This window comes from Nerophis lumbriciformis, linkage group LG07, assembly GCF_033978685.3.
Source record: "Nerophis lumbriciformis linkage group LG07, RoL_Nlum_v2.1, whole genome shotgun sequence".
Lineage (NCBI taxonomy): Eukaryota > Metazoa > Chordata > Actinopteri > Syngnathiformes > Syngnathidae > Nerophis > Nerophis lumbriciformis.
In genome coordinates, this window is record NC_084554.2 from 50,568,539 (window position 1) to 50,582,500 (window position 13,962).

At 40.6% G+C, this 13,962-nt stretch overlaps 1 protein-coding gene across 1 annotated transcript in view; it reads left to right on the forward strand.

Moving 5' to 3' along the window:
• Positions 1–4,990: 4,990 nt before the first annotated feature.
• Positions 4,991–13,962, forward strand: part of LOC133609354 (solute carrier family 22 member 13-like) — a 14,851-nt gene continuing 5,879 nt past the window's right edge. The window contains exons 1-4 of the mRNA XM_072913550.1: positions 4,991–5,149; positions 6,142–6,296; positions 9,028–9,199; positions 13,623–13,743. Coding sequence (XP_072769651.1) covers positions 5,004–5,149; positions 6,142–6,296; positions 9,028–9,199; positions 13,623–13,743 — 594 coding nt within the window. The 5' untranslated portion in view covers positions 4,991–5,003. The remainder of the gene's footprint in view (positions 5,150–6,141; positions 6,297–9,027; positions 9,200–13,622; positions 13,744–13,962) is intronic.

Here is a 13,962-nt window from a genome sequence, read left to right on the forward strand (position 1 = left end):
ATGGTGGAGTACAGTAGGAAAAGTATGAGAGTACGGTAGGATAAGTATGAGAGTACAGTATGACATGTATGATTAAGTACAGTAGGACGAGTATGAGAGTACAGTAGGACAAGTATAGAGTACAGTATGACAAGTATGATCATGTACAGTATGACAGATATGATCATGTACAGTATGACAGGTATGATGGAGTACAGTATGACAGGTATGATCATGTACAGTATGACAGGTATGATAGAGTACAGTACAAGTGTGATCATGTAAAGTATAACAGGTATGATAGAGTACAGTACAAGTGTGATCATGTAAAGTATAACAGGTATGATAGAGTACAGTATGACAGGTATGATAGAGTACAGTATAACAGGTATGATAGAGTACAGTATGACAAGTATGAGAGTACAGTATGACAAGTATGATAGAGTACAGTATAACAGGTATGATAGAGTACAGTATGACAAGTATGATCATGTATAGTATGACAAGTATGATAAAGTACAGTATAACAGGTATGATGAAGTACAGTAGGAATGTACTTAGTGTCAAATACCATGAAACATTTGCACAACGGTGGACGTAAGAAAGCACAACTTCTGCATCTTGACTCACGTTTACGGAGAAGATCTCCTCAACTTCACACTTTTTTGTGCGTTAAACTCTTACTGCAAAAACGAGCACACCCCCGCTTGTTGCCTCATGTCACCCCCGCAACTTGAAACTTCTCATACAAGCTCCACAACACCGTAGGGCAGTGCTTCTCACGTGGTGGGACACGCCCCCCCTGGGGTGAGAGGCAATGGAGTTCTATAAAAGATTGACACATACAGATCAAAAATAAACATTAACTTTTATCATCATTAGCATCTTTAGTATCAGTAAAAAAACAAAACATATACGGATAAAAAAATAAACATTAACTTCAGGGGGGGGCGTGACAAAAAATTGCTGTCTCCCCAAATGTTTTTAACTGAGCCAGTTCCAAACATCCCGCTTAATGCTCTGCTTTATTAACAGCGTATATCTTGGCACATACAGGTAGATAAGAAAATAAACACTAACTTTGAGGGGTGGGGGGGCATGAAAAATTCTGACCCCTAGAAAAAGTTGAATGTGAGCAAATTCGGTGATGTGTCGGGAAGAAAGGGGGGGCTGTGAGAGGTGTTATAAAAGAACTGTATTGACACATACAGATAAGAAAATAAACATTAACTTCAGGGGGGGGGCGTGAAAACAACTCTGTCCTTTAGGGGGGGGCTTGAGAGAATATTTGAGAAGCACTGTGAGGTGTGTGTGGGGGGAGGGGGGGGGCGTAGGGATGTGTGAGAGGCTATGGAGTTTTATAAAAGATTGACACATACAGATCAAAAATAAACATTAACTTTGGGGGGGGCGTGAAAAAATTCTGTTCCCTAGAAAAATTTCAATGTGAGCCAATTTCAAACATTATGTTAAAATAAGTGCTTCTTGCATAGTCAGATGGGGGGGCGTGAGAGGCAATGGCGTAATAGCATCTTTAGTATTAGTAAAAAACAACAACTAGCTAAACATATACAAATAAAAAAAATAAACATTAACTTAAGGGGCGGGCGTGAAAAAAAATTGCTCTCTCTCCCCAAATGTTTTTAACTGAGCCAGTTCCAAACATCCCGCTTAATGCTCTGCTTCTTAAACAGCGTATATCTTGGCACATACACGTAGATAAGAAAATAAACATTAACTTTGGAGGGGGGGCGTGAAAAATTCTGACCCCTAGAAAAAGTTGAATGTGAGCAAATTTGGTGATGTGTCGGGAAGAAAGGGGGGGTTGTGAGAGGCAAGCATCTTTAGCGTTATAAAAGAACTATATTGACACATACAGATAAGAATATAAACATTAACTTCAGGGGGGGGGGGGGGCGTGAAAACAACTCTGTCCTTTAGGGGGGGGCGTGAGAGAATATTTGAGAAGCACTGCTGTAGGGTGTTTTGTCCAATCATATCCAACTTTGAGGATGGTGTGGTACATTGAACAAGATTGTGGGCGGGACTTAAGAATGACGGTGTCTTTTGGACCACCACCCCACAGGGGGGCGCCACTAAATGTCACTCACAGGAAGTGTCCTCATTTCTCAAACTGAAACGTGCGAAGAAGAAGTTGATGATCGGGAAAAAAACCTTAGCAAAGTATAAATCAAAGAAAACTTGACAAATGTTCCCTGGCCAGCAAGCGGACTTAAGTGCATTTCTGTCCACGGAGGAAAAAAAGTTTGTGATCAAAGTGTCCGAATGTAAATATTATTTTCTACGCTGAGCTTTTCTTCCGGCCCTCACGTCTGACGGAAGAGGGACTTTGAAGGAGTGCAGCTGCTGCTCCCTCCTCCAGGGGGGCGCTGTTAGCGTCGTTAGCTCCCCGGCTACACGCCTCTGCCTTTTATTTTGAAGGAACGAAATATATTTGCTAGTAAATGTTCAGCTCTGACACCTTTTTATTTAAAAAAATACACTTTTTGTTTGATTTGTCGCTCGCCTTTCTTTTATTTCACTCTTTTGTCCTTTCACTCAAAGCTCCTTTTACCTCAACTACTTGGTGCCATGCTGCGCGTGTGTGTGTGTCTGTGTGTGTGTGTGTGTGTGTGTGTGCGTGCGTGTGTACTTGTAACTAAAGGATTCATAGTTCTCATGCGGTTTCTCTTGAGTGCGGCTGTAGTCAACCTCCTTTTGTGCGGACACAAACTTTTGATGGTCCTATAATTGAATCCATCTGTGATTTCATGACAATAATGATAAAAAAAAGATCAAGGTTTTCTACATCTTTTCACCTTCTTTCTTTTGCTGCGTTTTGCTTCATTTGCAAATTGCTAGCATGTTTCTCTAGCTGACTATTTTTAATCAATAAAGAACGAGCACAACATTTTCTGTAAAATCATTTTTATTAATTAAATTAAATTAAAAATTCAACACGGCTTATTTTACGGCATCATTTATTTATTTTACTTTTTTTCTATTTTTTTAATTGTATTTATTTATTTAATTATTAACTATATTGTTTTTATACATGTTATTACAAAATCAATATATATTATTGTTTATTCACAAAACATTTTATTATACTGTACTAATTTTATAGAATAAATATATACTGTTTTATATGTAGTATGTATTTTAATTTTAATAATCTTGGTTTATTAATGTATATATTTCTATATTTTTTAATTCACAATAACTACTAAGTGTTATTTACTACACATTATTTACTTTTATTCATATATACATTTATATTAAATACATATTTGTATAATTACTGGGAATTAACACGTATTCTACCATTTACTATTATTAAGTAATTACTTTTTGTACAAAAAGGAAATGATCAGTTGTTACCTGGAAAGGATGTTTTTCAAAATAATATTCTTTTAAAAAAAAAACTTAGAAAATAATATTGTCTTATAAAAAAACAATCGTTTCAAAAATAAAATTGTTTTAAATTATTTTTGTTATAAAAAGAACACAATATATGTTTTTTAATTATATTGGCCTAAAAACATTGTTTATAAAGAGTGTTTTAAAATAAAATAAAAATCTAAATAATATTGTTTGAAAAATAACATTGTTTTAAACGATTGTTGTTATAAAAAGAACATTGCCTTGGAAAATGATATAATTTTTAAAATGATATTGTTCTAAAAAAACATTGTTTTATAACGTCTGTTTTAAAATATTCTTTTTAAATTATATTGTTTTAAAAATAACGTAGAAAATGTTGTTTTAAAAATACGTTTTTAAAATTATGCTGTCTTAAAAATATAATTGTTTTATAAAGTATGTTGTGAAAAAAAAAAAATATATATATATATATATATATTGTTTTAAAAATAACATTGTTTTAAAATCTTGTTGTTATAAAAAGAACATTGCCTTAGAAAATATATTTTTTAATGATATTGTCCTAAACAAATATTGTTTTAAAAATAATATTTGTAAGAAACTTTGTAAATAATATTGTTTTAAAAATAAGATGGACAATAATGTTTTAACAATAATGCATTTTTAAAATGATACTGTTTAGAAATAATAGTCTTATTAAGTGTTTTGAAAAATATATATTTTTTAAATTATAAATAAATATATATATATATATATATATATATATATATTTTTTTTAAATAACATTGTCTCAAAAATATTATTGTTTATAAAATTATATTGCATACAAATAACATTTTTTAAAGTATGTTTTAAAAATATTTCTTGAATAATATTTAAAAAAAAATAGATGTTGTTTTAAAAATAACATTGTTTTTAAATTATATTGTCTTAAAAATAACATTGTTTCATGAAGTCAGTTTTAAAAATGTTTTTTAAAGCTATTGTTTGTTTTAAAAAGATATTGAGTTAGTGTCTTTGAAATAATATTGTCTTAAAAGAAGATTGTTTTAAAAATATGTTGTTTTTTTTAGAAAAGAAGATTGTTTAAAAAAAAAGTTTTTATAAAGATGAATTGTTTAGAAAACAGAGTTTAAAAGCAAGTATTTGAAGTTGTAATGCAGATGAAGCGCTAATGACGACGTGTCTTTTTAACCAGGAACATTTTCTGATTTTCTAAGAATGTCTGCAAGAAATAAAAAGAAGAGTTCTTCATTTCCTGTCTGCACAGAAAGTGTAAGACGTTATAGCGGGGTTAAAGATTAACCAAGTTGCGAGCGGCGCTCACTTTGCAGCCGAACGTGGTCCCGCCAGACGTCCGCCATGAGCTCCTTCGCTCACATCCTCCAGGAGGTGGGAGAGTTTGGCTTCTTCCAGAAGCGTCTGGTGGCCATCTTGTGTATCCCCAGCATCTTCATGGCCTTCGACGTCATCGGCCAGGTGTTCACGGGCCTGGCCTTCCCCAACTTCTGCGACACCTCCTGGATCCTGGAGCGAGGAGCCAACCTCGTGCCGTGCCTCAACGGCTCCACCTTCGAGGCGCCGCCGGGAGCCTCCAGCGTGGTCACTGAGGTTGGGGGTCGTCATGGCGACCGGCGCTCATGCTCACTTATCGTCCGTCGTCACCTTTTTCTTCTTGTCAGTTCCAGCTGGTGTGTGACAGAAGTTCCTTCATCGAAGCGTCCCAGTCCGTCTACATGGCCGGAATTCTTGTGGGGGCCTTGCTGCTGGGGGCCATGGCTGACAGGTCATCAACCCTCATTTGCATACTCATTCACGCCATCCAATCCATTTTGCAAAGTGCTGATATTGACAAATATCCAACAATATGATATTTATATTCCATGATTTTATTGGGGTTTATTTTGAAGAACATATGTTAATATTGACTATTATTTATGATAATACTTACATTAGTTATCTTCATAAAAATTGCTAAATAAAAATATTATATTTTGGGTATTTTTACACTGAAAGTATTTGAAAAACAAATTAAAAAAAAAAAAAAGTATATACTGCATATTTAATATTTTATCTTAAAATGTTGACTATTGGCTATTATACTTTACATTTACTATTATTTATGACGATACTTCCATAACGATCATAAAAAGGCCAAGTTAGAACATAGATGTGTATATTTTGTGTTTTTACATTGAAAGTATGTATAGTATTTAAAAAAAAAAAAAAAAAAGCAAAATACCCAATTTATGATGACATATACATTATTTGTCATAAAAATGCTTCAAACATTTCTTACATATTTTGTGTAATTTAAATATCTTTAGAAAAAGTAAACTGCTCAATGATGTGTTATTTATATTTTATGATTGTATTCGTTTTAGATGGTATCATTAAGTTATGTTTTTGAAGATTCTTATATTAATTATCATAAACACGATCAATTTTGACAATCATACTTTTTTTTTTTTTACCTAAAAACATTAGAAAATACAACTTTCTTATTTTTCTTGCTGTTATGCAGTGTTTTAAAATGTGAAATATTTGAGTGTAAATATGTACAATTCTGTGTATATGGTGTTTTAAAATCCATCCATCCATTTTCTACCGCTTATCCCTTTCGGGGTGGCGGGGGGGTGCTGGAGCATAACTTAGCTGCATTCGGGCGGAAGACGGGGTACATTCTGGACAAGTCGCCACCTCATCGCAGGGCTGCGTTTTAAAATGTAAAAATGTAAAATATTTGAGTGTAAATAATATTTGTGGTTTATGTTGCAGGTTCGGTCGGCGTATTGTGGTCCTGCTGACTCATCTTTTTCTCTTCTTGTTCGGCGTCACTTCTGCCTTTTCTCCAAATATTTATTTTTACATCACACTCAAATTCCTGTGTGGATTTTCACTGTCTGGAATTATCACCACCACGTTTGTGATCGGTAAATATCAAACGTTGTTGTTGTTGTTGTTGATGATGCAGTGTTTCCCACAGGACAGGCATCTATTTGTGGTGGTGTGGTCGGGGGGTGGCGGCGGCAACAGCGATGACCAAGAAGAACGCGGAGTTGGAATATAATTACAACACTTTATGTACATATTTATATACAGATTTGAACAACTAGTTATTCACTGAAATATATTTATTAATTGTGGTTCTCACAAAAAATATATCTTATAAAATATAAAAGCTAAAATGTCTCTTAAAGCTCTGCCCCTTTAATTAGTGCATACTAAACAATTTAACTTTAGCCTACTACTACAACCATATTATTTATCAGCAACATAAAGTGAAACAGAGGCAGAGGTGTCCTGCCACAGTCAGTCAACCTCCTCCTCCTGCTGCTGCTGCACAGGTCGCACTGGAGCTATAGTCTCGCTCGCCAGACCCTCCTCCAGAGAAGAGGGGGACACTGGAGCTTACCGTGCTGGGTGTTATACAGCCATGACTTAAATTGTGGCATTTTAGCCATTCTGGATCGAACCCAGTCGCTCTATGTTTTGTCGTGGTCCTCTCTATAAGGCACATAAGAATATAAAATAGGACCCTTTTCATGAGAAAAGTGCATTTCTGATCTGACCCTGCTTTATTTTTCAGTGTTTGCTGAGTCTCACCTGTTCCCTCTACATGCTGCCTGTCTTCCTCCTCTCCTACAACATCTCCCTGCATACTTACTATCCCTTCCTCCTCACCCTCTCTTACTGCCTCAGCTGCCACAGCTGCGGCACTAGTTGAAGCCTGGAAGTATTGGAAGCAAATTAATTTTCACACTGATGGACGTCTGTTCACTTTCCTTATGAGATTTTTAAGTGTCTACACCGTTTTGATAATACCTCCTGTGGTCCGGACTGTAGGCCTACCTCCTCTCCAAGTCCAGCCCTTTTCGGCCGTTGAAAATGTTTTTCTATACTCATCTGTGTGAAGGAGTGAACATCCAACATTAGAATTTATTACTAACGAGCAGAACCGCTCTATGTACAGTGCCGTCTAACCTTAAGCGGCAGCAGCTCAACACATGCAGGGTTCAACGTTAAGGTTTTTTTTCTACTTGCCCGACTTCTCAAATCTACTTGCCCCAATATTTTTACTTGTCCTGCCTAGGTTTTTTTCTGGCTGTGTAGTGCTCATGGCTTATATCTTACTAAAATCCTTCCCGTTGACTATTTACAACACTACACAGTATTTATTATTATTATTATCTATAATTACATTTAAATGGCATTGCATACATGTAAAATTAAATGCTATTTCACATTATTTGACCAGTAGCAGTTACACCCATCTGAACAGGTCAGCCACCTGTTTAAATCCCGATCACAGTTGAAATCTTGAAATGAAGGGCCTTTAATGGCCAAAACATTAACCTGGACAACATTTTAACAGCTGGTTGGCTCAGATTGTATTCTTTTCATTGCATTCACATGCTGCAGTGGACAGTGGACAATTTAGCTTCAGTATTAATGCAGTATCTGAAGCACCGTCTCCACGTGTGTTTATTGACAACAGGGTTATAACCTAGACACGTTAGCTCGTCGGTATGGTAACAGGTAGTGATGGGTTGATGAGGCTTCATGAAGCGTTTTGACACATTGCAAAACTGTATTGATACTGTGTCAAATACTGTGTCACTAAATACTGACATCTGCTGGACATTAAAAATCCCTACAGGCAACCTATGGACCGACTCAACTGACACTGATTTTATGACCTAGTACATACAATAATATAAACCAAGTCATTGTATTTCATTTAGGATTATTTCATAACTTCATTTAAATAAAAATATATGTTTTTATATTTTTTAGATACAGTCAATAAATAATGTGAACATGTATCATAACATGGAAATCTAAGAGAACGTGTTGTGAATGAGGATGCTTGTGGACCTGGAAATTGTTTTGTTTTTTTTTACACATTTTTATTACAAAAAAAAAAACGTTTTTCCAACTCATTCAATTTTAGACACTTTCTCTTCTTAGTTATTTCTCCGGCTGTAGAAAAGAGCCGCTCACAGGGCACAGAGGAGGCATCAGTGCGACACAGTTCGCGTATCGGTCACGTGACCAAAACAGCTCATGCTCGGTCACGTGACTTTCTAAAAGCGGTACGCGCACCGACACAGGGTTTTGCTCTATGAGCTCGACGCATGCGGCAATGCATCGGTGTTGCCGGACCCATCACTAGTAACACGTGACTGTTACTACGTGCGTCTGCCCCGGCCCCCGAGTCAAACAGCGGCGGTGTTAATGAAGCAGCGTCAGGCTGCTCACCGTCAGTGAAACGCTCGGTGAAATCGCGGATTAACGTCAAATATATGACGAGCCGCGAGCGATGCAGCTATAACCTATCTACCTATAACCTATATTATCCTCGTATTTTGAGCTGGTCGGTCCGTTCTTCTTTTACTTTGTCGTCGTCTTCTTCTTCTTCTGGCCCACCAGAAGATTTTGGCGGAGTTACAATGCATAGTAGGCTACCGCCACCTACTGCACCGGAGTTGTAACTACAAGCTCCATTCACAGACAGAGTCCCATTGCTTTTATGAGCGGTCGAGCGAGTCAAAAGCCGAAAAATCCATTTGTGGCGGACGTAATTCTTTCGTGGCGGGCCGCCACAAATAAATGAATGTTTGGGAAACACTGTGATGATGATGATGTTGTGCTGTGTCCCAGGTGGAGAGTGGTGTGAGTCGTCCAAGTACGCCCTGTGCACCATCGTCATTTACACCTTCACTTCAGTGGGCTTGCTGCTCCTGTCAGGTGTTGCTTACCTCATCCGTCACTGGAGGATCCTGCAACTTGTCCTCTACTCGCCTCTTCTGCTGCTGCTGCCTCTTCTCTACTGGTCACCACTTTTCTTCTTAGACTTAGTCAAACTTTATTCATCCACAAGGGAAATTGTTCCACAGAATAGCTCAGTTACAAAGGATGGAAAGGATAATGCAGGTATAACATAGACAATCAATTTACCATAATATTTACATATTATATGTACAGTATATAATATATACTGATTTAGTATTATAATATATTTTTATATAATATATATACATATATAATATACAGTGTGGTTTTCGTCCTGCTTCGTGGAACTGTGGACCAGCTCTATACTCTGGGCAGGGTCCTTGAGGGTGCATGGGAGTTTACCCAACCAGTCTACATGTGCTTTGTGGACTTGGAGAAGGCATTCGACCGTGTACCTCGGGAAGTCCTGTGGGGAGTGCTCAGAGAGTATGGGGTATCAGACTGTCTGATTGTGGCGGTCCGCTCCCTGTATGATCAGTGTCAGAGCTTGGTCCGCATTGCCGGCAGTAAGTCGGACACGTTTCCAGTGAGGTTTGGACTCCGCCAAGGCTGCCCTTTGTCACCCATTCTGTTCATAACTTTAATGGACAGAATTTCTAGGCGCAGTCAAGGCGTTGAGGGGATCTGGTTTGGTGGCTGCAGGATTAGGTCTCTGCTTTTTGCAGATGATGTGATCCTGATGGCGTCATCTTGCCAAGATCTTCAGCTCTCGCTGGATCGGTTCGCAGGCAAGTGTGAACTGACTGGGATGGGAATCAGCACCTCCAAGTCCGAGTCCATGGTTCTCGCCCAGAAAAGGGTGGAGTGCCATCTCCGGGTTGGGGAGGAGATCTTGCCCCAAGTGGAGGATTTCAAGTACCTCGGAATCTTGTTCACGAGTGAGGGGAGATTGGATCGTAAGGTCGACAGGCGGATCGGTGCGGCGTCTTCAGTAATGCGGACGCTGTATCGATCCGTTGTGGTGAAGAAGGAGCTGAGCCGGAAGGCAAAGCTCTCAATTTACCGGTAGATCTACGTTCCCATCCTCACCTATGGTCATGAGCTTTGGGTCATGACCGAAAGGACAAGATCACGGGTACAAGCGGCCGAAATGAGTTTCCTCCGCCGGGTGGCGGGGCTCTCCTTTAGAGATAGGGTGAGATGCTCTGCCATCCGGGAGGGGCTCAAAGTAAAGCCGCTGCTCCTCCACATCGAGACGAGTCAGATGAGGTGCTTCGGGCATCTGGTCAGGATGCCACCCGAACGCCTTCCTAGGGAGGTGTTTCGGGCACGTCCGACCGGTAGGAGGCCACGGGGAAGACCCAGGACACGTTGGGAAGACTATGTCTCCCGGCTGGCCTGGGAACGCCTCGGGATCCCCCGGGAGGAGCTGGACGAAGTGGCTGGGGAGAGGGAAGTCTGGGCTTCCCTGCTTAGGCTGCTGCCCCCGCGGCCCGACCTCGGATAAGCGGAAGAATATGGATGGATATAAAATATATAACAATTACCATGTACAATATTACAGTATATGTAACAGCTGTAGCATAAAATAAAGAGTAGATCCAGCAGAAAATATACATTATAAACAAAGAGAGGTAGCTAACATGTCAGGTGTCAGGTAATAGACAGATATCATCTTTTGCTGTATGGCGAGTGATTATACAGCTGGATGGAGTGCAGAATGAAGTACTTCTTGAATGGAACACTGTGGGAACAAAGCTGAAGGAGTCTGTTGGAGTATGAGCTCCGCCGTCCCTCAATTGTCTGGTGGAGTGGGTGGGCAGGATTGTCCTTGATGGCCAGCAGTTTGTCCAGTGTCCTCCTGTCCCTCCAACTGCGTGCCAATAGTTTGACTTGCTTTCCGGATCAATTTGTCAATCCGATTTAAGTCCCTTTTGCTGGTGCTGTTCCCCCAACAAACCACTGCAAAGTACAGGGCACTGGCCACAACAGACTGATAAAAGATCTCCAACAGCTTGCTTCACACATTAAAGGACCTAAGCTTCCTCAGGAAAAAAGAGTCTGCTCATGCCCTTCTTGTATACAGCTTTGCTGTTGTCCTTCCAGTCCGGTCTGCTGTTCAAGTAAACTCCCAGGTTGTTGTACTGCCCCACTACTGCCATCTCTCGGCCCTGGATGTTGATGGGCTCCACAGGGGTCATTTTCTTCTTGAAGTCGATGATTAGCTCCTTGGTCCTGTCCACATTAAGGAGCAGATGGTTTGCCTGACACCACTCCACAAAGTCAGCGATCAGTGTCCTGTACTCCAATTCCTGTCCCTCTCCAATACACCCCATTCTGGTTCAGAATCGGAAAAGCTGCAGGAGTCTTCCAACGCCTCCAGAACATCTGGTCATCAAAATCTATCAGTACGTCCACAAAGCTGCGCCTCTATATGTCAGTCGTCATCTCTACAGTGACCTATGCCTGTGAGACGTGGATGAAGACATCAAACATTACTAACAAGCTGGATGTCTTCCACCGACGGTGCCTCAGATACATCTTGAGGATCTCATGGAGAGACCACATCACCAATGAAGAGGTGATGAGAAGGGCAGGGGTAGCACCATTGTCTGACATAGTCTCTGACATGAGAAGGAGAACGGCTGGACACGTACTCCGCCTGCCAAGAGAGAGACCGGCAAGTGTGGCAATGGACTGTGTGCCAGAAGGGGGAAAGAGCAAGAGAGGACGGCTAAAAAAGACGTGGAGACAAACAGCCAAGGAAGACCTGAGAGAGATGGGAGTCAGCTGGCATGGAGCAAGAAGGGTCGCCAGTGACCGGAACAAATGGAGGGGACTCGTCGCCCAATGTTCCAACAGGAATGGGAGGAACTAAGTCTAAGTAAGCCAATCCACCCGACTACAGCAGAGTCATCAGAGTATTTCTGCAGGTGGCAGGACCTGGAACTATACTGGAAGTCTGAGGTGTACAGGGTGAACAGGAAAGGAGACAGGACGGTCCCCTGTGGAGCACCTACACCACTGACCACAGTATCCGACAGGGAGCTCCCCAGTCGCACAAACTCGGGGCCTGTCAGACAAGTAACCAGTGATCCAGGAGACAATGGATGAGCTGACACCCATCCTGAGCAACTTGACACTCATCAGAATTGGCTGAATGGTGTTAAAGGCTCTGGAGAAATCAAAGAACATGATCCTCACATCCAGATGAGAGTGAGCACGATGCAGAAGGTAGATAACAGCATCATCCACTCCTACATGGGGCTGATATGCAAACTGTAGAGGGTCCAGGGAAGGAGTCACCAAGGGTCTCAGCTGATCCAGCACAAGTCTCTCGAGAACCTTCAAGACATGAGGCGTCAGGGCAACCGGTCTGAAGATTCAAGCCCGATGGGTTGGGCTTCTTGGGCATCGGCACTATGCAGGATGTTTTCCATACCGCTGGTATCCTTTCTAACTTCCGACTCAGGTTGAAGATAAAGTGTAGAATCTCAGTCAGCTGAGCAGGGCAGTGGCACTATATGCATCTTTTGAATTAGCATAGAGTAGGTCCAGAGTTGTATTGTCCCGTGTTACACAGTGCACATATTGGTGGAAAGTGGGTAAAATTGAGTCCAAAGAAACATGATTAAAGTCACCCCAAATGAGAACAAGGGCATCGGGGTGTTTGGTCTGTTGCCTAGCAAGAGTGGCATGAATGGTGTCGCAAGCAGCAGCCTCGTCTACAGAAGGAGGGATGTACACTCCGGTGAAGATTACAGAAGTAAACTCCCTTGGCAAATAATATGGTCGAATTCCAACAGCCGGAAGTTCGATGTCCGGCATACAAACACTCCTTTACAGTAATATATGTCCAGGATTACACCACCTCTCCTTCACCGAGATGGCAATCCCACCGCCTTTCTCCTTACCGCTCAGGAGTGTGTCTCTATCCGCCCGTGAGGTTGTGAAGCCGGGTAGAGACATGCTGTGGAAGTCCGTGTTTAGCCAAGTCTCCGTAAAGCACATGATACTGCACACGGCATACTACTTTTTGAGTTCGGACGAGCCCGAACAATTCGTCCATTTTATTCGCCAAAGACCGCACGTTCCCCATGAGGACATAGGGAATTGCAAGCTTAAATTTCCTTCTCCGCTCCTTCATCTTTGTGCCGGCACGGCATCCCCGGCGCTTTTTCCGTGGTTCCACGGGAATGTCCGACCGCGATCGCCATAGCGCTGGCAAGGAGAGCGCCAACAGCTGCTCAACTGATCAAAGCCAAACACAAAACGGCCCGAAAAGAAAAAGAAAAGTAACGAAAACACCCAAAAGCGCCCAAAGACCATAATTAGTGGTTTATGGAAAACATAAGTAATAAAAAAAGCAAGAAAAGTTGAGAATAATACCAAAAATAAAAGTAAAATGAAGGAATTCAAAGGAGTTACTGTGATGTGCTGCCACTTTTTCAGGCGCATCAAAGAGAGAGAAAAAAAATCACCTTCTGCTCACTGTGACCACTAAACCTCAACATGCTCTGCAGGTTTCTGCCAGAATCTGCTCGCTGGCTCCTCACTCAGGGCAGGAAGGAGGAAGCCGTGAAGGAACTGAGGAGAGCAGCAAAGGTCAATGGCAGGACCATCTCACAACATCTGCTGGACAAGGTCAATACCTTTATTTTCATACACCTCAAATAGCAAATATGCAACATTTATGAAATATATATGTATATATATATATATATATATATATATATATATATATATATATATATATATATATGTAAGATGCTCACTGGATCAGCGTACATGGAGAGGCACAACCAAGTGGCTGGGATAGTATACAAGAACATCTGAAACCAGTATGGAATAGAAGTACCCAAA